Raw genomic sequence first — 22557 nt, 5'->3', positions numbered from 1 at the left:
GGACAGTAACCCCATTATTTCCTATGAACAGGACAGGTTTTATCCCTTTGAAACGTAAATGTTTGGCAGATATCCCCACTACATATTATATGCTGCAGCATAACAAGAAAGGCAGGAATCACTGCACACAGCAGAATAACAGGAATAGATAAACGCTCATTGGGTGGTGACACGATTAATAAGACTATCAGATATTATATTATTATCCCACGCGCCTTTAAAGCTGCCGTCCCACCTAGGGCCAAAATAACTCCGCGGCAGAGTTATATCCGGGGGACTGACGCGTCTCTTTACAGTATCACACGCGGAGAAATATTGTGATAACATTTATTAAATGAGATGAGAGACGCGGTGAGAGAAACACGTGTCTGACAAACATTCTCAGGGAGAAGCAGGAATATGTTATTCTGCATCATACAATTCTTATATTATAAAGCATTTCCATTTACTGACACAGCACAAACATATATATGTAATGGGTATACGCTGCTATATTACTTCTATACGCTCGCTCCCAGAACAGGAACTAAACACAGATTAACGCAATCAGATATCCCCAGGACAGGTATGTGAGAGATATATATATATATATCAAATGGAAATATAACTGTATGCTCATTTGCATGTCTTACGCCTTTCACCATTATCACCCAGCACACAGCACTTACACTGCAGCAAGGGATTCTGGGAAATGACATGCAAATGAGCACACAGTGCCACTTTTTGCTTCAAAACCATTTTAAACATGGTTCCCTATAGGCTTAAGCTTGCTGCATAGTCACAGCTTTAAGCACAGCCAGGGTTAAGATGCAGAGCCAGTAACCCTCCCACAGACAGCTGTTTCCACCTTAATGGGTCTCATCAGTGTGGGGTTGGCTACTGGCTATGCATCTTAACCCTGGCTGTGTGTCTCACGCGGGGTTAATAAGTATTGATGCCTGTGTGTGTTTGGGCAAACCAGGACCGCCAACAGAAATTATGGGGCCCAGGACAAAAGGACAGAAGAGAGGGACTGTGAGTATTTCTTTTAGTGTCCCCCTGCAGTGTGAGGGACAGATGTGAGGGGCTGTGTGTCCTGTCTGTGTCCCCCTGCAGTGTGAGGGACAGATGTGAGGGGCTGTGTGTCCTGTCTGTGTCCCCCTGCAGTGGGAGGGACAGATGTGAGGGGCTGTGTGTTCTGTCTGTGTCCCCCTGCAATGGGAGGGACAGATGTGAGGGGCTGTGTGTCCTGTCTGTGTCCCCCTGCAGTGGGAGGGACAGATGTGAGGGGCTGTGTGTCCTGTCTGTGTCCCCCTGCAGTGGGAGGGACAGATGTGAGGGGCTGTGTGTTCTGTCTGTGTCCCCCTGCAGTGGGAGGGACAGATGTGAGGGGCTGTGGGTCCTGTCTGTCACCCTGCAGTGGGAGGGACAGATGTGAGGGGCTGTGTGTCCTGTGTCCCCCTACAGTGGGAGGGACAGATGTGAGGGGCTGTGTGTCCTGTCTGTGTCCCCCTACAGTGGGAGGGACAGATGTGAGGGGCTGTGTGTCCTGTCTGTGTCCCCCTGCAGTGGGAGGGACAGATGTGAGGGGCTGTGGGTCCTGTCTGTGTCACCCTGCAGTGGGAGGGACAGATGTGAGGGGCTGTGGGTCCTGTCTGTGTCCCCCTGCAGTGGGAGGGACAGATGTGAGGGGCTGTGTGTCCTGTGTCCCCCTGCAGTGGGAGGGACAGATGTGAGGGGCTGTGTGTCCTGTGTCCCCCTGCAGTGGGAGGGACAGATGTGAGGGGCTGTGGGTCCTGTCTGTGTCTCCCTGCAGTGGGAGGGACAGATGTGAGGGGCTGTGTGTCCTGTCTTTGTCCCCCTGCAGTGGGAGGGACAGATGTGAGGGGCTGTGTGTCCTGTCTGTGTCCCCATGCAGTGGGAGGGACAGATGTGAGGGGCTGTGGGTCCTGTCTGTGTCACCCTGCAGTGGGAGGGACAGATGTGAGGGGCTGTGGGTCCTGTCTTTGTCCCCCTGCAGTGGGAGGGACAGATGTGAGGGGCTGTGTGTCCTGTCTGTGTCCCCCTGCAGTGGGAGGGACAGATGTGAGGGGCTGTGGGTCCTGTCTGTGTCACACTGCAGTGGGAGGGACAGATGTGAGGGGCTGTGTGTCCTGTGTCCCCCTGCAGTGGGAGGGACAGATGTGAGGGGCTATGTGTCCTGTCTGTGTCCCCCTGTAGTGGGAGGGGCAGATGTAAGGGGCTGTGTGTCCTGTCTGTGTCCCCCTGCAGTGGGAGGGACAGATGTGAGGGGCTGTGGGTCCTGTCTGTGTCCCCCTGCAGTGGGAGGGATAGATGTGAGGGGCTGTGTGTCCTGTCTGTGTCCCCCTGCAGTGGGAGGTACAGATGTGAGGGGCAGTGGGTCCTGTCTGTGTCCCCCTGCAGTGGGAGGGACAGATGTGAGGGGCTGTGGGTCCTGTCTGTGTCACACTGCAGTGGGAGGGACAGATGTGAGGGGCTGTGTGTCCTGTGTCCCCCTGCAGTGGGAGGGACAGATGTGAGGGGCTGTGTGTCCTGTCTGTGTCCCCCTGTAGTGGGAGGGGCAGATGTGAGGGGCTGTGCGTCCTGTCTGTGTCCCCCTACAGTGGTAGGGACAGATGTGAGGGGCTGTGTGTCCTGTCTGTGTCCCCCTGCAGTGGGAGGGACAGATGTGAGGGGCTGTGGGTCCTGTCTGTGTCCCCCTGCAGTGGGAGGGACAGATGTGAAGGGCCGTGTGTCCTGTCTGTGTCACCCTGCAGTGGGAGGGACAGATGTGAGGGGCTGTGGGTCCTGTCTGTGTCCCCCTGCAGTGGGAGGGACAGATGTGAGGGGCTGTGTGTCCTGTGTCACCCTGCAGTGGGAGGGACAGATGTGAGGGGCTGTGTGTCCTGTCTGTGTCCCCCTGCAGTGGGAGGGACAGATGTGAGGGGCTGCGTGTCCTGTCTGTGTCTCCCTGCAGTGGGAGGGACAGATGTGAGGGGCTGTGTGTCCTGTCTGTGTCCCCCTGCAGTGGGAGGGACAGATGTGAGGGGCTGTGGGTCCTGTGTCACCCTGCAGTGGGAGGGACAGATGTGAGGGGCTGTGTGTCCTGTCTGTGTCACCCTGCAGTGGGAGGGACATATGTGAGGGGCTGTGTGTCCTGTCTGTGTCCCCCTGCAGTGGGAGGGACAGATGTGAGGGGCTGTGGGTCCTGTCTGTGTCACCCTGCAGTGGGAGGGACAGATGTGAGGGGCTGTGTGTCCTGTCTGTGTCCCCCTGCAGTGGGAGGGACAGATGTGAGGGGCTGTGCGTCCTGTCTGTGTCACCCTGCAGTGGGAGGGACAGATGTGAGGGGCTGTGGGTCCTGTCTGTGTCACCCTGCAGTGGGAGGGACAGATGTGAGGGGCTGTGGGTCCTGTCTGTGTCTCCCTGCAGTGGGAGGGACAGATGTGAGGGGCTGTGGGTCCTGTCTGTGCCCCCCTGCAGTGGGAGGGACAGATGTGAGGGGCTGTGGGTCCTGTCTGTGTCTCCCTGCAGTGGGAGGGACAGATGTGAGGGGCTGTGGGTCCTGTCTGTGTCCCCCTGCAGTGGGAGGGACGGATGTGAGGGGCTGTGGGTCCTGTCTGTGTCCCCCTGCAGTGGGAGGGGCAGATGTGAGGGGCTGTGGGTCCTGTCTGTGTCCTCCTGCAGTGGGAGGGGCAGATGTGAGGGGCTGTGGGTCCTGTCTGTGTCCCCCTGCAGTGGGAGGGACAGATGTGAGGGGCTGTGTGTCCTGTCTTTGTCTCCTTGCAGTGGGAGGGACAGATGTGAGGGGCTGTGGGTCCTGTCTGTGTCACCCTGCAGTGGGAGGGACAGATGTGAGGGGCTGTGGGTCCTGTCTGTGTCCCCCTGCAGTGGGAGGGACAGATGTGAGGGGCTGTGGGTCCTGTCTGTGTCCCCCTGCAGTGGGAGGGACAGATGTGAGGGGCTGTGGGTCCTATCTGTGTCCCCCTGCAGTGGGAGGGACAGATGTGAGGGGCTGTGGGTCCTGTCTGTGTGTGCAATCACCCCACACGTCTGCCTGTGATGTCTCTCCCACTTACTCACCCTCTGTCTCTTTCTCTCTCCACAACTGCACTGATTGAGATTGGCCGTCTCTTGTCATGTGGTCTCTCTCGCCTGCAGGGGCTTCTGGGAGTTGTAGTCCTGCTTCTCTTCTGTTACAATTTTAGTTACAGACGTGAACTACGAGTCCCAGAATCCCGTGTAAAACTGTGACATCATAATGATTCAACCAATCAATGCGCAGATCTGTGGTAACCACAACCCTCCCCCACAAGGCTGCAGCAAGGCCCCGCCCCGTAGTCAGGCAATGAGAGCCAATAAGAGCCAAGGCCCGCCCCGCAGTCAGCCAATGGGAGAGCTTGAGTGCCAATGAGAGCGCACACAAACCCACAAACACAATATACACTATATCTATGGGTTCCCTGCTGGGCCGGGATCAGTACTCCTAGCTCCTGATTCTGACCCAGCCATTACCCCATACACAGAACGCAGCATGAAGAGGCTCAGTGAAGGTGGCAGTGACGGTGTGTAAGTGTCTGATCGGGTCACACAGCTGATAAAAGGACAGCCGCCCAGCCTCATAGTCCAGGTATATTCCTAATCTCTGCACGGGAGACTCGGGATATATCCGTGTACGTGTTGAGTCATGTCTCACTGCATGATAATAACCCCACATGTGCAAACCCCAGGACTTCTTATTCTCTCCTATGATGGACTGACGTCCTTTCCTTACTATACTGGGATAGGAAATCCCTACCCCCCTGCCCCCTGAGCCACTGATCTCCACCTCCCAGTAATGTTGTCCTGAGGAAAAACTCCTGCTGCTTAAAACCTGATTATAATGCCCAAATCTCTCTGGTGTATCCGGGCGTAACTGGTCTGTTTCTGAGCAGGATGCAGTTTTCAGGTCACCTGATACAGATACATGATTAGCCGCTGTATTTACATCCAGTAATATGCCTGAATCCCCCTGCACACAGAACCCGCTCTTTGCTTTTAGATCAGTCACAATATCAGCTAATCTCTGTAAGGTCAGTGAGATCAGAAACTCATACAAATCCCCTACAGCAGGGACCTTATTACCCTCTCTCTCTCTGTCCTCATTACCTCCCTCCTCAGCATCACAGAAGTCAGCATTGTCTGATTCCCGTCCCTGTAAGACAGTTAATGGATCAGTGATGTTGCTCAGCTCCTCAATGTGAAGTATCTTCCTGGACAGCTCGTTCTTCTTTATTTCCAGCTGCTGGATTAGATCAGAGACTCGGAGAGAAACCTGCTCTTCCCACCTGGTGATCTCACTCAGGACTCGCTTCTCTAGGACTTCCAGCTGTTCCCTGATGTCCCTAATCAGGGCAGTGACTCGGGCTGTCTCCCCAGCTGCTTTTTCCTGTGCTTCTCTCCTGCGTTCCTGCAGACTCTGGGCTCTTTTCTCAGTCTCCTCTCTCACTGAGGTCAGTTTCTCCAGAACATGTCTCAGTTTCTCCTTCTTCTTCTCAGAGGCCTCATTCAGCGACTCCACCTGGTGTCCCCTGTGCTCCCCAAACACGCAGCAGGACACACAGATACAGGCAGCATCCTCAGTGCAGTAACACTTCAGGATCTCCTTGTGGACGGGGCATTTCCTGGTCTTTAAGGAGGTGGTTGGCTCAGATAAGACGTGTTCCTCTGACTTGCTGTGTCTCTCTAGGTGAATATCACACAGGGAGGCGTCACAATGCAGACATGTTTTAGCAGCGGGTACAGAGGAGGTAACACAGTAAGTGTAGAAGATCACAGCCTCCTCCTGCTCCGGCTGAGTAGAAAGGAAACGCTCCGCTATGTTACACAGCTTCAAGTTCCTCTGCAGTGCAGGACGCTCCTGAAACTCTGCTCTGCATTCAGGACAGGTATAAAGCCCAGATCCCCCCTGGGAATCCCACACACTCCCAATACAGCCCTGGCAGAAGTTATGCCCACATCTCAGCATTACAGGCTGGGTATAAGTGCTCAGGCAGATGGGGCAGGTTAGCTCCTCTCTCAGACCAGCAGACGCCATGCTTGGAAGCAGCAACAGGAAACGAAACTTACATTCTCCTCTCTCTCATATAACCAGTGGGGCGTTCCCCTTCTCAGCACACAGGGGCGGGAGTTTGTTACTCAGACTATTAACCCTGTAAGTTCCTGGCTGCAGTATACAATATGAGGAATAAGAGTAGTTATAAGAATATGCAGCATGTTACCTATCTGTGCTCACATGAGGCGTTTGGTGACATGTGACAGGTGTTGCACTTCAGGGGTTAGGTAACCTATTAAGTCAGCTGTGTGTTATACACCTCAGCATGTTCCTGCAGTACATGGGGACCCAGTAACACATAAGACGAGCATTGAGAGGAACGTACGTAATAAATTCTATACCAGACTATATACCCGTGAGCGTATAATATCCCCGTCTGTCTCTACATGAGTCATCGGAACAGAGAATTTAGGTATTGTTACCAAAGCAGGAACAGGACCTAAGAGCCCATTACAGCGCCCACTCCTGTGGTCAAAGTATGTGTCAGGTGTAACAGGACTGGTTCAGGGACAGAACCTATTGTAGACCAAACAAGTAAGCATATTAATGGCCCCTCATTTATTGATTAGGAATATTGGATTATTAAAACACTTTATTATAAGTAATAAGTAGAATAAGTGGGGCTGAATAGGCACATATATATATATATACAGTAACACACTAAGCACACTGCGGATACACAGCAGGGGGCTGTCAGATATGGCGCCCGGTATAATGTACTGAATCTCGGGGGTACAGGTCCCTGGGGAATAGCTTTACCAATTATGGCTACACTGGGATAACAGTATATATATACACTGGCGACACACTTTATTCGAGCTCGGCTAGTCCCACGAATTCGGGTATACCCGGGTGTATTGAGGTTTGTGACTGTTTTCTGCCCGAGTGCATTGGGTTATTTTCTAGGCAGGGATTGAAGCATTTTATTCCCGCTGGCTGCAATATTGCACAGTATATATATATACTAGCTGAGAGACCCGGCGTTGCCCGGGATGTAATGTTCCCGTTCCTCTCTCTCCTCCCCCCTCTCTCTGTTTGTCCCCCATTCACATCAATCCAGTCCCCCCCCTCCCTCCCTCCTTACAGCTTCATGTAGCGTGTGTGCGTCAGTCACTGTGTGTTTGTGCGCGCGTCAGTGAGTCTGAGGCAGAAACACAAACACACACAGACTGACGCACACACAGTCAGTGTGTGCCTCAGTCAGTGTGTGCGTGTGTGTGTGCGTCAGTCATGGTTTGTGTGCGCGTCAGTCAGTGTGTGCGTGCGTGCGGCAGTCAGTCAGTGTGTGTGCGCGTGCGGCAGTCAGTGTGTGTGTGTGGGGGTGTGTGTGCGCGTGCGGCAGTCAGTGTGTGTGTGTCAGTCGGTGTGTGTGTCAGTCAGTGTGTGTGTCAGTCAGTGTGTGTGTCAGTCAGTGTGTGTGTCAGTCAGTGTGTGTGTCAGTCAGTGTGTGTGTGTCATCAGTGTGTGGGAGGTGATGTGAGTGGAGCGCCGGGGAGGGGAGCACCAGGGAGGGGAGTCAGGGGAGGGGAGGCGTCAAAGGCAGGGGGGGCGCGTCAAAGGCAGGGGGGGGGGGGGCGTCAAAGGCGGGGGGGGGCGTCAAAGGCAGGGGGGGAGAGGGAGAGGAGGGGGGGGGGAGAGGGAGAGGAGGGGGGAGGGGGAGGAGGGGGGGGGGGGAGGAGGGGGAGGGGGGGGGAGGAGGGGGAGGGGGGGGAGGAGGGGAGGGGGGGGGGAGGAGGGGGGAGGGGGGGAGGAGGGGGGAGGGGGGGAGGGAGGAGGTGGAGGAGGAGGGGGGGAGGGGAGGAGGGGGGGGAGGAGGGGGGGGGAGGGGAGGAGGGGGGGGAGGAGGGGGAGGAGGGGGGGGAGGAGGGGGGGGAGGGGGGGGAGGAGGGGGGGGGGAGGAGGGGGGAGGGGAGGAGGGGAGAGGGGGGGGGGGGAGGAGGGGGGAGGGGAGGAGGGGAGAGGGGGGGGGGGGGGAGGAGGGGGGAGAGGGGAGGAGGGGGGGAGGGGGGGAGGGGGGGGGAGGAGGGGGGGAAGGGGGGAGAGGGGAGGGGGGGGGAGGGGAGGAGGGGAGGGGGGAGGGAGGGAGGGGGGGGAGGGGGGAGGGGAGGAGGGGGGGAGGGGAGGGGGGGAGGGGGGAGGAGGGGGGGGGAGGGGGGGAGGAGGGGGGGGAGGGGGGGAGGAGGGGAGGGGGGAGGGGAGGAGGGAGGGGGGAGGAGGGGAGAGGGGAGAGGGGGAGGGGGGGGGAGGGGGCAGTGGACAGGAGGGGGGCAGTGGACAGGAAGGGGGGGCAGTGGACAGGAGGGGGGGGCAGTGGACAGGAGGGGGGGGGGCAGTGGACAGGAGGGGGGGGGCAGTGGACAGGAGGGGGGGGCAGTGGACAGGAGTGGGGGGGCAGTGGACAGGAGGGGGGGGCAGTGGAATGGAGGGGGGGGGGGCAGTGGACAGGAGGGGGGACAGGAGGGGGGGGCAGTGGACAGGAGGGGGGGGGCAGTGGAATGGAGGGGGGGCAGTGGACAGGAGGGGGGACAGGAGGGGGGGGCAGTGGACAGGAGGGGGGGGCAGTGGACAGGAGGGGGGGGCAGTGGACAGGAGGGGGGGCAGTGGACAGGAGGGGGGGCAGTGGACAGGAGGGGGGGGGCAGTGGACAGTGACACACACACACACACACACACACACACACCTCAGTTGATGCGCCCTTTCTCAGTTCCGTTTGGGCGCCGGAGGTGGGGGAGCGACACCTACCTGTACTTCCGGGCGCCGCCATCGTCTGACTCGGCGCCGCGAGGGAGGAAGGGGGTCCGCCATCTTACGCGCCGCGTGGTAGCTGCGTTCCCCCGCCGGTGATTTGGAGCGGGGAGAGGTGATTTGGAGCGGGGAGAGGTGATTTGGAGCGGGGAGGGGGGAGAGGTGATTTGGAGCGGGGAGGGGGGAGAGGTGATTTGGAGCGGGGAGGGGGGAGAGGTGATTTGGAGCGGGGAGGGGGAGAGGTGATTTGGAGCGGTGAGGGGGGAGAGGTGATTTGGAGCGGGGAGGGGGAGAGGTGATGCCGCTTGGGAGGGTGTAGAGGTGATTTGGAGCGGGGAGGGGGGAGAGGTGATTTGGAGCGGGGAGGGGGGAGAGGTGATTTGGAGCGGGGAGAGTTGATTTGGAGCGGGGAGGGGGGAGAGGTGATTTGGAGCGGGGAGGGGGAGAGGTGATGCCGCTGGGGAGGGGGGAGAGGTGATTTGGGGAGGGGGGAGGTGATTTGGAGCGGGGAGGGGGAGAGGTGATGCCGCTGGGGAGGGGGAGAGGTAATTTGGAGCGGGGTGATTTGGAGCGGGGAGGGGGAGAGGTGTGTGTTTTTTTTTTTTTGTTTTTTTTTGGACCTTTGGCCCGTCACTCCGCCTCAGGCCAATGAGAGGTGTGGGGGGCGGGCCAAGGGGGTGGTGTGAGTGTGTGAGGCCAATGAGAGGTGTGCGGGGGCGGGCGGCCCAAGGGACCAATGAGATTGCCCCTAGGGACACCGGACATCCAGGCAGGCAGGCATGCATGCATGCATGCAGGCATACAGTGCTTTCACTAATATAGTATAAGATATACTGCATTACAATTCATGAATTTATGCCATCTGGTAGACACGCGAAGCATTGCAGCCTATTAAATCCTAATCATTATTATTTAACAGATCAGCCGCCCGTCAGCCAGGCATGAACCCAGGCTGGGAAGGCAAACGCAACGGGGCTTGTCAGAGGTGAGGAGCGGCGCATTCCAGGTATCTGCCAGGTACATACCGGGTATTTGCTCGAATAAAGTGTGTCGTTGCAGTATATATATATCTATATATATATATATAAACCCAGCAGCGCCTGTGTTACACCCTGACAGCACAGGTACTGTGTCTATGGGGCTCTGATATCATTACTGACGCTTTAGTCTGTCTATGTGCACAGTATATATATATATATAATCCCAGCAGCGCCTGTGTTACACCCTGACAGCACAGGTACTGTGTCTATGGGGTTCTGATATCATTACTGGCGCTTTAGTCTGTCTATGTGCACAATATATATATATATATATATATAATCCCAGCAGCGCCTGTGTTACACCCTGACAGCACAGGTACTGTGTCTATGCTGCTCTGATATCATTACTGGCGCTTTAGTCTGTCTATGTGCACAATATATATATATATATAATCCCAGCAGCGCCTGTGTTACACCCTGACAGCATAGGTACTGTGTCTATGGGGCTCTGATATCATTACTGGCGCTTTAGTCTGTCTATGTGCACAGTATATATATATATATATATAATCCCAGCAGCGCCTGTGTTACACCCTGACAGCACAGGTACTGTGTCTATGGGGCTCTGATATCATTACTGACGCTTTAGTCTGTCTATGTGCACAGTATATATATATATATATATATATATAATCCCAGCAGCGCGTGTGTTACACCCTGACAGCATAGGTACTGTGTCTATGGGGCTCTGATATCATTACTGGCGCTTTAGTCTGTCTATGTGCACAGTATATATATATATATATATATATATATATATAATCCCAGCAGCGCCTGTGTTACACCCTGACAGCATAGGTACTGTGTCTATGGGGCTCTGATATCATTACTGACGCTTTAGTCTGTCTATGTGCACAATATATATATATATATATATATATAATCCCAGCAGCGCGTGTGTCACACCCTGACAGCACAGGTACTGTGTCTATGGGGCTCTGATATCATTACTGACGCTTTAGTCTGTCTATGTGCACAGTATATATATATATATATATATATATATATATATATATATATATATATATATATATATATATATAATCCCAGCAGCGCCTGTGTTACACCCTGACAGCACAGGTACTGTGTCTATGGGGCTCTGATATCATTACTGGCGCTTTAGTCTGTCTATGTGCACAGTATATATATATATATATAATCCCAGCAGCGCCTGTGTTACACCCTGACAGCATAGGTACTGTGTCTATGGGGCTCTGATATCATTACTGGCGCTTTAGTCTGTCTCTGTGCACAGTATATATATATATATATAATCCCAGCAGCGCCTGTGTTACACCCTGAAAGCACAGGTACTGAGTCTATGGGGCTCTGATATCATTACTGACGCTTTAGTCTGTCTATGTGCACAGTATATATATATATATATATATATATATAACCCAGCAGCGCCTGTGTTACACCCTGACAGCACAGGTACTGAGTCTATGGGGCTCTGATATCATTACTGACGCTTTAGTCTGTCTATGTGCACAATATATCTAGAGCCAATACTAGGCTAACGCCAGCCATAATAATACAGGTATCTGCGCTGGGGGCACAATAGTACCTCACTATATCACTGGGGGCCACTATGTGACCTAAGGACCGCAGAAGGAAGGGAGGATTTGGCCATCAGCTCTATTATAGGTACCCAGAGGCCACTTACCCCTTCCCTCCCTACCTCCTCCGTGGGGATCATGTTAATACTTTAACCTATTAGTCTGTGTATTTGATAAAATAAAACCTTTCTGTTTTGGGTAAGTTTTAGACCCTAAATTGTTCTGGTGGTTGGACCATAGGAGGTTCTCAGACAATAGTTCTGTGATTATAGCAATGAGAGCGATCAGCGGGGTTCTTTGGGCCCTTCTTTGGGTTCTACCTGTGTACTGTTTTTTTAAAATATTTATTTGGGGGTGTGGGGGTATTTTTAAAATATTTATTCATCTTTTTATCGGGATCATTCATTGTGCAATACACGGAAGAGAAATAAAGTGTCATTTATTCGGCATAAATTCGCTTACACACAATGATACACAAAATACAGACACAAAGACACACTTACTTTGGGGCTGGGGTAGAAAACTAGACTCTCCTAGGTGCAGGGATCCCTATGGGAGAGTTTTACCCTGACCGGGACTTAGCCCGGAATCTCCTGGAACCCAAATCGGCAGAAAGTCCCACACGCCCCCGCTACGTTCCCTCCTGAGAACTTGGTCCCTCCTGACCGCGAGTTACTCCCAATCTCCTGGAACTCAAATCGGCGCAAAATCCCAGCGCGGCCGCTACGTGCGATTCTAGGAACTTGGGCGCAGAAGTCGGGACTTAGTCTCCGGCGGGCAGGATTTTCAGGCGTGAAATAGAAGCCGGTTGCTTTGCTGTTACAAACAAAGCAACTTTGAAAAGCCGCCCGCGCTCTTTCAGCGCAGACTCAAGGGGAACGCACAATCTGATTGGCTCGCGGCTTCTTATAGTATTCTCTGCTTCATTCATAAAATAGAAGCAGAGCGGACAGCCAATCAGCGCGTGGGAACTTTCCCGAGCAGCCAATCGGAGCTGAGCCGGCTAGAAAAGCCAGGTCAGCGGGAAATGTGAAACAGCTAAGGGAGATACACAAGCTGCCACATACCCCCCCAGCCATCCCAATGCCCCCCGCTGGGGCAGGATCCACCAGGTCTGGCAGAACAAGTGGCATCCCGGAGGACGGCCGTTGATCTCCGGACCTGGTACTCCTCCTTTCCCCGCTGACCAAATGCTGTCCCCACCTCTGGGCTTCCTCTGGCTGCTCTGAACTCCGATGTCCAGCAGACATGCCGGCGCCTATGGGTTTGCACGGGCTGCCTGTGTGGGCATCGGTTCCGAATGTTTAAACATATTAAAACTATATTTGGGTCTTAGCTGACATGGCTGTAAAAATTTTGTAACAGTTCACCTCATTGTTGAATATCCATTATTTCACTATCAAAAGTTACGAACGCGCATGATATATTCTGAATTAGTAACGCTGCATCACATGCGTCAGCATGTATGGAGTACAATGTGATTGGCTGAACTTCTAAGCCATTTAACTCCCATCAAAAAGGGAACAATATACCACACTGTAGTACATGCCGACCTTGTTTTCTAAGAACTATGACAATATGGTCAAAAATATACTCTACCTAATTTGCAGCACAGTATACCTGCAATTTCGTTGCATTTATTCTCCATCTCTGCCGATATTTACGGTCAGAGATTAAAAATTTCAATAGAGGTATATGACATCCTGGGGTGCGAATACATCGCTACGCAGGGTTTATATATATATATATATATATATATATATATATATATATATATATGCGCAATTCACTAAGTATAAGTCCTCACTCTCCTGATTCTTACTTTGACATCAGCAGCCAAGTACAGGTTAGCGATACATGGCATTGAATGCCAAGTACTATGCGCATACAGTACTTCCTTTGACAACTAAAGTCAATACAGGATAGCGGCATTAGGCATTGTATACTAAGTGCCACACGCATGCGCAGTTTACTTCACAACACTTTGAGCGAAGGCTCCAATAACCTACAAAATATTACTATGGTTATTTCATAAACGATTGTGAATGATTCGGATTAGAAGCCCCTTTCCCTACTGGTACTTACCTTGATATCGGAGACTGCTACACAGGGTATTGATCACGCAGCATGAGGCGCATGCGCAGTCCGCCACACTGCACCTTGTTTGTAGGGAATATATGATTCTATGTTTGACAACACCGATACAGGCATACCCCGCATTAACGTACGCAATGGGACCGGAGCATGTATGTAACTATGTAACACAGGCATACCCCGCATTAACGTACGCAATGGGACCGGAGCATGTATGTAACTATGTAACGCAGGCATACCCCGCATTAACGTACGCAATGGGACCGGAGCATGTATGTAACTATGTAACACAGGCATACCCCGCTTTAACGTACGCAATGGGACCGGAGCATGTATGTAACTATGTAACACAGGCATACCCCGCATTAACGTACGCAATGGGACCAGAGCATGTATGTAACTATGTAACACAGGCATACCCCGCATTAACGTACGCAATGGGACCGGAGCATGTATGTAACTATGTAACACAGGCATACCCCGCATTAACGTACGAAATGGGACCGGAGCATGTATGTAACTATGTAAGACAGGCATACCCCGCATTAACGTACGCAATGGGACCGGAGCACGTATGTAACTATGTAACACAGGCATACCCCGCATTAACGTACGCAATGGGACCGGAGCATGTATGTAACTATGTAACACAGGCATACCCCGCATTAACGTACGCAATGGGACCGGAGCATGTACAGTATGTAACTATGTAACACAGGCATACCCCGCATTAACGTACGCAATGGGACCGGAGCATGTATGTAACTATGTAACACAGGCATACCCCGCATTAACGTACGCAATGGGACCGGAGCATGTATGTAACTATGTAACACAGACATACCCCGCATTAACGTACGCAATGGGACCGGAGCATGTATGTAACTATGTAACACAGGCATACCCCGCATTAACGTACGCAATGGGACCGGAGCATGTATGTAACTATGTAACACAGACATACCCCGCATTAACGTACGCAATGGGACCGGAGCATGTATGTAACTATGTAACACAGACATACCCCGCATTAACGTACGCAATGGGACCGGAGCATGTATGTAACTATGTAACACAGACATACCCCGCATTAACGTACGCAATGGGACCGAAGCATGTATGTAACTATGTAACACAGGCATACCCCGCATTAACGTACGCAATGGGACCGGAGCATGTATGTAACTATGTAACACAGGCATACCCCGCATTAACGTACGCAATGGGACCGGAGCATGTATGTAACTATGTAACACAGGCATACCCCGCATTAACGTACGCAATGGGACCGGAGCATGTATGTAACTATGTAACACAGGCATACCCCGCATTAACGTACGCAATGGGACCGGAGCATGTATGTAACTATGTAACACAGACATACCCCGCATTAACGTACGCAATGGGACCGGAGCATGTATGTAACTATGTAACACAGGCATACCCCGCATTAACGTACGCAATAGGACCGGAGCATGTATGTAACTATGTAACACAGGCATACCCCGCATTAACGTACGCAATGGGACCGGAGCATGTATGTAACTATGTAACACAGGCATACCCCGCATTAACGTACGCAATGGGACCGGAGCATGTATGTAAAGTGAAAATGTACTTAAAGTGAAGCACTACCTTTTCCCACTTATTGATGCATGTACTGTACGGCAATCGTCATATATGTGTAGAACTGATGTAAATAACGCATCTGTAACAGGCTCTATAGTCTCCCCGCTTGCGCACAGCTTCGGTACAGGTAGGGAGCAGGTATTGCTGTTCAGGACGTGCTGACAGGCGCATGCGCGAGCTGCCGTTTGCCTACTGGGCGATATGTCCTTACTCGCGAGTGTACTTAAAGTGAGTGTCCTTAAAGCGGGGTATGTCTGTACTAGTTATTTTGTTTCACACGATTGGGCACTATCACGTCACTCCATGTGAACACATTGAGCGATTTACAAACACATTTTGCACTTTTGGATTATTTATTGAGATTCTCTAGGGACATATACGCACTGTATTTCTATGAGTGATGTGAGAGCTTCAACAACATATCATTAGGTTATTACCTCAGGACTTATACCTAGGAGACATTATTCTCCCTTCTATGACATCAATTGCATTTATAACTACAACTTTGAGGGACCGTGTTTATAGCTATATGTCCTTCTTTTTGGATATATATATATCTCTTTTTATCATTAGTTAAGTACATCAATAAAATATTTTAACCTTGTTTATTCAGCTGCTTCTGACCTCGTTATTACATAAACAGGTCTGCAGTGCGCCACTAATAGGGACCCTTTAGTGTACTTTGTCTTTGAAGTGCACCTATCTAGTAATGAGTGTATCTCCTCCCTGGCGGCATCTTCCTCCTCTAGGGGTTTAGAGCGAGGTGCCCACATAGTCTCTATATTTGAATACACACTGGGTCTCGGGGATCCCCGTCAGCGATGTGGGACTTTAGGTGAAGGACTTGGGGGTACAGGGAACAGAAAAGGAAAAATGTCTCTTTATTGCTGCTGCCTTATTCCCCCACACACTTTCCCTGTGACTCAGTTTGGACTCTGAGTCCCCCCCTCCCCCCGCCTGATATACGGTTGGGGCACCCACAAACCCTATACTGTTTGTGGGTCACCTTGGCACTAGCTGGGGTACCCCCCTTAACCTAGGGATACAGCTACAGGAATACATATGTCTCCCTGTGCCTCATTGTCTGTCTGTCTGTCTGTCTGTCTGCCGCGGGAGGCCAGGTCTCCTAACACATTTATATTTCAGGGATCAGTCACACGGCAAAACCAGGGAAAGGAAACAGACTGATCGGCGCCGCCCCACTGGTGAAATGTAACGCAACACCGCCACCCGGTGGTGGATAGGGCCAATAGCACCTGAGCAATAAACAGAAGTAAAATAATAAGAGTTATTAGTGTAGCCCTGCTTCCTATCACTAGCAAGCTGCTACCATGTGCTGTGTTACCTGCTGGCTCACAGGGCCTAAGTCTCTGCCACGGAGAGCCTGGGGTGCGCGCAATATGGGTAACGGGTGCAGCGCCTCCACCTGCGACAGCTCCCGCCAAAGGGGGAGTGAGTCTTCGCAGGACGTATATGCAAGAATTACACTTACACAGCCGAGCTCTAAAACTAACCTCTTTTACTGGCAGGTGAAACTCACGGTACATTACATGCCATAACATTCCTGTATACGGGTATACATTATATAACACGCCACGGCGGACGTCAACATTTCCTAGCGCCACGGCGGACGCCCCACAACCTGCGCCACGGCGGGCGCCAACAATAATCCCCACTCCCGCCACCGGGTGAGCCCACCCCGTGTCCGATCCTTACGGATTAGTCCTCCCGCTCACAGCAGGCCCTGTGTGTGTGTATGGGTGACTGCGCAGCCACTGTGTCTCGGGTGAATGAACGGTACCGGTGGTGCACTTGATGAAATACCTGCCGAGCTCTCCGGTGCTCGGGACTGCCACGGTCTTAAAAAAAGGGTCTCTGTACGTCGACACCGCTCTATCTCTCTCTCTCTCTCTCTCTCTCTAGGGTCCGGGGCGCTCCCACCCGGACTCCGGGAACTCCAGGGGGGGGGGTCTGAGCCCAGACCTCCCTCTCAACAGAATAGTCCCGGTCAAAACTCACAGTACTAGGGGGGGCAGGAACCTTACTAAGGCGATCCCTGGCTCAGCTTGTCTCTAGGGTCACTCAGGGCTAGCTGGGCCTGGGGCACCTGGCCTGCGCCGGGGCGGGTCAACCTCCCCTCACAGACTCAGTCTCCTCTCCAATCAACTCTGGCTCCACGTGCGCGCAACCGCTGCCTATACCTCTGGCACCTCCTCCGCCCATTGGCTAGACTTTCTCACCTGACCCTCCCCGCAGGGCTGCTGGGTCAAGGGACATGCTTCCTCCCGCCAAATGCACTCTCCTCCTTTTACAACTACTATTTGCAAGCGCAACCTCCCGCTCATTGGGGTGAATCCGGGGTCACGGCTACAAATTATGAAACACTCAATATACTCTGTAGCTTGTCCATATCTGTCTGAAATAACAAGACGCACACACCAATCACACATCAAACAGGTACCGGGGGGGTAAGACACACTGGGGAAGAGAGGTATGGGGGGGGGGGTCACTGAAGATCTGCTATCCAGCGCCATGCTGGGCACGTCTCCACACTTCCCCATCCTGCTTTTAGATCTGGTGCGGGAAACCTCTGCAGCTTCTTATGTCTTCACAGGCTTCCATGTATAGAAATTTTCCCCTAACTTCCTAACCCAATCGTCCCTTCCCTAGGCCCGTCTCTATACACCCTACCCCTCCCTGAGTGCAGGCTGTCACAGGAGAACTCACTTATTTCTATCATAGCCAAATGGAGGCAGTGCTCACCCCTGGAATGTCTGTTTGTGCCAACCACGGCAGCCAGACCTTTTGAAAATTTGAGCCAGTGTCGTTGACCAAACTCGTCAGCTTCTCCATCTGGCAGACAAACCAAATTCTGTTCCAAATCTTTTCAATCGTTGGAATCGTGTTCTGTTTCCACAATGCTGCGGTCTCACACCTCATTGCCGTCGCAAAGTGGACGATCAATTTGTTCCCTGCCCTTGACGGACCTTCCAGTGGCTTATTTAGCAGAAACAGCCAGGGATCCCGGGGAATTTCGAGGCCCAAGATCCTCTGTAACCAATTCTGAATCTGTTCCCATATTGGGATCAAACGAGGGCAGGACCACAGCATGTGCAACAAGTCTCCCGGCTCTCCGCATTGTCTAGGGCACAAGGGGGAGTAACCTGGTACAAATGTAGATAATCTGACTGGGTTGAGATACCACCTCATCAGTACCATTTATATGAGTTCTCCTTTAACGTCGTGCAGATCGAACTCAAGTATCGTCGTCTATTCCCCGTCCTCTAACGTCGTCCCTAATTCTGCCTCCCACTGCGTCATGTAGGTAGAAAAAAGGATCCAAGACAAAGCGCTGTTCCATAGCGTGAAACGCGTTGAGGGGGAGATTGAGGTGTAGCCTTGGGTGTGTGTGATGTCGGATTAAAGTTGCCTGGATCTTTGCCACTTGCAGTAGCGCCGGATCCTTTTCTCTGCCTACTCCACAATCGTCACGGTTGCACGCAGGAAAACGGAGTTCAGAAGCGAGCAGGACCCAGATCGGAGAGCACATAGAGGTCATGGAAATTCCCCCCCCCCCAGCCCCGATCCGGTCTAGTGGTTCACATTTGCACCTCTTGCTCCGTTCACAAGTGGCTTGTACTGACACCTACGGGTGCCGTGGCTGTGTACCGGAGCGCAGGACAGTTTCTTTGTTCACTGCGTCATGTGACCTAGTCTCAGCCCGTGGCTGTTGCCAGGATCGATCACTTCCCTATACAGTCTAGATGTGAGCCCCCCTGTGTCGTGCCCCCGTGCACAGAGCGTCTCAAAATTCGTCACCTAAGGACGATTTATGTGTTTGGTACAAAATGCCCTGATCTGGAGGTATCTAAAGAACTCGGTGTTGGGGATGTCCTTATCTGACTGAATCTGTCTAAATGTTTTAATTGTGTCCCTGCCCTCCAGATCCTTCAATCTCCTGTACCCTCCCTGCCTCCACCATGTAAGCCCCCCTTCTTCCAGCCCTGGGGAAATCCGGGTTCCCCCAAAATGGGGCCATTAGCGAGTGCCTCGTAGTCAGAGCACTATCTAAATTTAGTGGCCTCCCAGATTGCAGTTGAGTTGTTCATTGAGGCTAGTGGTTTCTTTATCTCCTTGAGCCTAGATTTTGGGTACCAAATTAAGTTACTAATTTCTAGTGGGGCGCAGAGTTCGCTCTATGCCCACCCATCTGCGCAGCTTCGGATCTAGATGCCATTGGATAATTTGACTTAATTGGGCCGCTCTATAATATGAGAACAAGCAAGGTACTGCCAGTCCGCCTGTGTCTTTGGGCCTCATCATTATTCTAGCCTTTATTCGTGCTTTTGTTCTTCCAAATAAATGTAAGAACCTTTGTCTGCATGTCCCTAATATCTGCATTCTCTATGGGTATGGGAAGTGTCTGAAAGAGGTACAATTATCGGGGAAGAAGGTTCATTTTAACGCTATAAATTCTTCCAATCCATGAGATGCCATACGATGCCCATTCTTTTAACTCCTTTCCCAGGGATTGCAAGAGCTTAGGATAATTTGCCTTATATAGCAATTTTACTTCCTTGGTCAAATTGACCCCTAGGTACTTAATTGCTTTAGGTAAAATTAACCTCTATTAGTTTTTCTGTATCTTTTGGGAGATTTAGACTCATGGCTTCAGATTTCGCCTGATTTATTTTGAAACCTGATATCCTGTTAAATTTTTCCAGCAGGTCAAAGAGGTTGGGTAGAGAGACCAGGGGCCTGGACAGCATCAGGATGAAATCATCCGCATACAATGCTGTCTTATGTTTCTGTGAATGAATCTGGATCCCTGTAATGTCCATGTTACCGCTAATCCGGACTGCTAGTGGCTCCATGCATAAGGCGAACAACAAGGGCGATAGCGGGCAGCCCTGCCTTGTGCCACTCTTGATTTTAAGAAATTCTGACGGGAATCCCTGATGAACTACCCATGCCATAGGGATCGTATATAGTTCTTTGATTGCCCTCAAGACTCTGTCCCGAAATCCAAACGCTACAAGCGTGGCATCAAGGTACGGTCAGTCTAACCTATCAAAGGCTTTCTCTGCATCCAAGCTTAAAATAATTCCGGGATCTTGTTGGTATTTATGTAATCTATAATATCAATAACCCTTCTAGTATTATCGGCCGCTTGTCTACCTTTGATGAAACCAACTTGACCCGGGTGAATCAGCCTGGGTAGAATAGCACTCAATCTATTGGCCAGCAATTTGGAGTAAATTTTTACATCCGAATTAATCAGTGAGATCGGCCTATAGCTTGGGCAATTTGTGGGGTCCTTACCCTGCTTATGAATCACCGAGATGGATGCCTGCAGCATCTGGTCCGAGAAAGACCCCCCCCCCTCCAGGATATTATTGTACATCTTTAACAAATAAGGGGTCAGGATCCCAATATATTTTTTGTAATATAAATGTGAGAATCCGTCTGGGCCCGGAGCTTTTGCGGGTTTCAGATTAGTAACTACCTCTTGTAGTTCTTCCGCTGTAAACTCCTTCTCCAGGAACTCCCGCTCCAACCCCGTCAACCTTCTCAAATCCGAGTCTGCTAGAAAATTCTCTAGCGCCCTGCTCGTGTTAGCGCTGTGTTTCACCTTCTTCCCATCATACAGCCCTTCATAATATGTTCTAAACTCCTCAACTGTGTGTTTGGGATTTGAGGTTAACTTTCCTTCCCTGTTCCTGATTGCGTGAATTGTATACTTTGACTGTCTGTTGCGGATTTTATTTGCCAGCATGGTATCCGGCTTGTTCGCCTTTTCAAAAAATGTCCTCTTTGTCCAACTCAGTGTCTTTTCGGCCTGGGAGGTAAGGAGTAGATTAAGTTCTATTCTTACATCTTTCAACTCCTTCAGTGTTTCCTCTCTACCCGTCCTGTTATGTAGTATGGAGAGTTCATGGAGCTTTTCTCTCAGCTGATTTATTTTGGCTTCCCTCTTTTTTCCCCCTAATGTTATCCTAATGTCTGGTATAACGTACTTTTTAATAAGTTCTCTACCCACCTATCCTCCCATTTCTCGCCTTATAAACTCTGCCCACTGGCTAGATTTCGTTTCCAACCTCCCCCACTTTCACTTTAGTGACTGCGGATCACTTTCCCCCCTCTATCTGGAGTCTGTGTCTGTTCGGGCAGGTTGAACAGACCCAATACATGTTTAAAAAACCCCCACTGCGCCAATACATTTTTGAAAGACCCCCAACGCTCCCTCCCCCATTGTCTTTCTCCCTCCCCCCAGTGTCTCTCCCTCCATCCAGTGTGTCTCTCCCTCACCTCAGTGTCTCTCTCTCCCTCCAGTCAGTGTGTCACTTCCTCCCCCCAGTGTCTCTCTCTCTCCCTCCCCAGTGTCTCTCTCACTCTCCCTCCCCAGTGTCTGTCTCTCCCTCCAGCCAGTGTGTCTCTCTCACCCTCCCCCTAGTGTGTCCCCCCTCCCCCCAATATGTCTCACACCCCCATGTCACACTTTCACCCCCTCCAAAGTCTCTTTCACCCTCCCATCTCTCCAAAGTCTCATTCACCCTCCCTCCCACCTCTCCAGGTCTCATTCACCCTCCCTCCCACTTCTCCAGGTCTCATTCACCCTCCCTCCCACCTCTCCAGGTCTCATTCACCCTCCCTCCCACCTCTCCAGGTCTCATTCACCCTCCCTCCCACCTCTCCAGGTCTCATTCACCCTCCCTCCCACCTCTCCAGGTCTCATTCACCCTCCCTCCCACCTCTCCAGGTCTCATTCACCCTCCCTCCCACCTCTCCATGTCTCATTCACCCCCCTCCCATCTCTCCATATCACACACACTCACACACTCACACACTCACACACTCACACACTCACACACTCACCTTATCATGCTGCATGCAGCAAGGCAGAGGAGGTGCTGCATGAGCTGTGCAGCCCAGCGCCACCTAATGGTTGAATGAGAAATTGCAGCTACAGACAGACTGCTTTTTTGAGGGGGAAATCCGGCACAGTGAGTGCGGGGCGGCCCGTCCGTCAGCGGAACCCCTGGGACTGCTGCACGGAACCCCAGGGTTCCGCGGAACCCCATTTGGGAAACGCTGTACTAGAGGTATCCTGATTATAACACAAAATCAGAGATAAAACGGGGGTATCCTAATAAAATAAAACTAAATACATAATACGGCGCAAATCCTGATACAGATCTAAAGACACAGAACAGAACGCATGGCGTAAGTGGCTGCACCAATACTACTGAGGAGGCCTAATAATGACAGACATAAGTCCATAACAGATTTAATAATACTTAAAATATATTAATCCCTAGGGAGGGGATTGGTAACCGTGGTCACAGCACTCCACACAACCAACGCTTGAAAAAGTAAAAAACTTTATTTAAATGCTACAGTGAGCATACAAGCACCA

General features: G+C 51.7%; 1 protein-coding gene across 1 annotated transcript; it reads right to left on the bottom strand.

Moving 5' to 3' along the window:
• Positions 1 to 313: 313 nt before the first annotated feature.
• Positions 314 to 6201, bottom strand: LOC142483915 (E3 ubiquitin/ISG15 ligase TRIM25-like). The gene is given in 2 exon segments (XM_075583836.1): positions 314 to 4561; positions 4564 to 6201. Coding segments are annotated over 2 exon segments (1530 nt in total). The 5' UTR covers positions 6056 to 6201; the 3' UTR covers positions 314 to 4523.
• Positions 6202 to 22557: the final 16356 nt, after the last annotated feature.

The sequence above is a fragment of the Ascaphus truei genome, unplaced genomic scaffold, assembly GCF_040206685.1.
Source record: "Ascaphus truei isolate aAscTru1 unplaced genomic scaffold, aAscTru1.hap1 HAP1_SCAFFOLD_392, whole genome shotgun sequence".
Taxonomy (NCBI): domain Eukaryota; kingdom Metazoa; phylum Chordata; class Amphibia; order Anura; family Ascaphidae; genus Ascaphus; species Ascaphus truei.
This window is presented reverse-complemented; position numbering and strand designations above follow the sequence as displayed.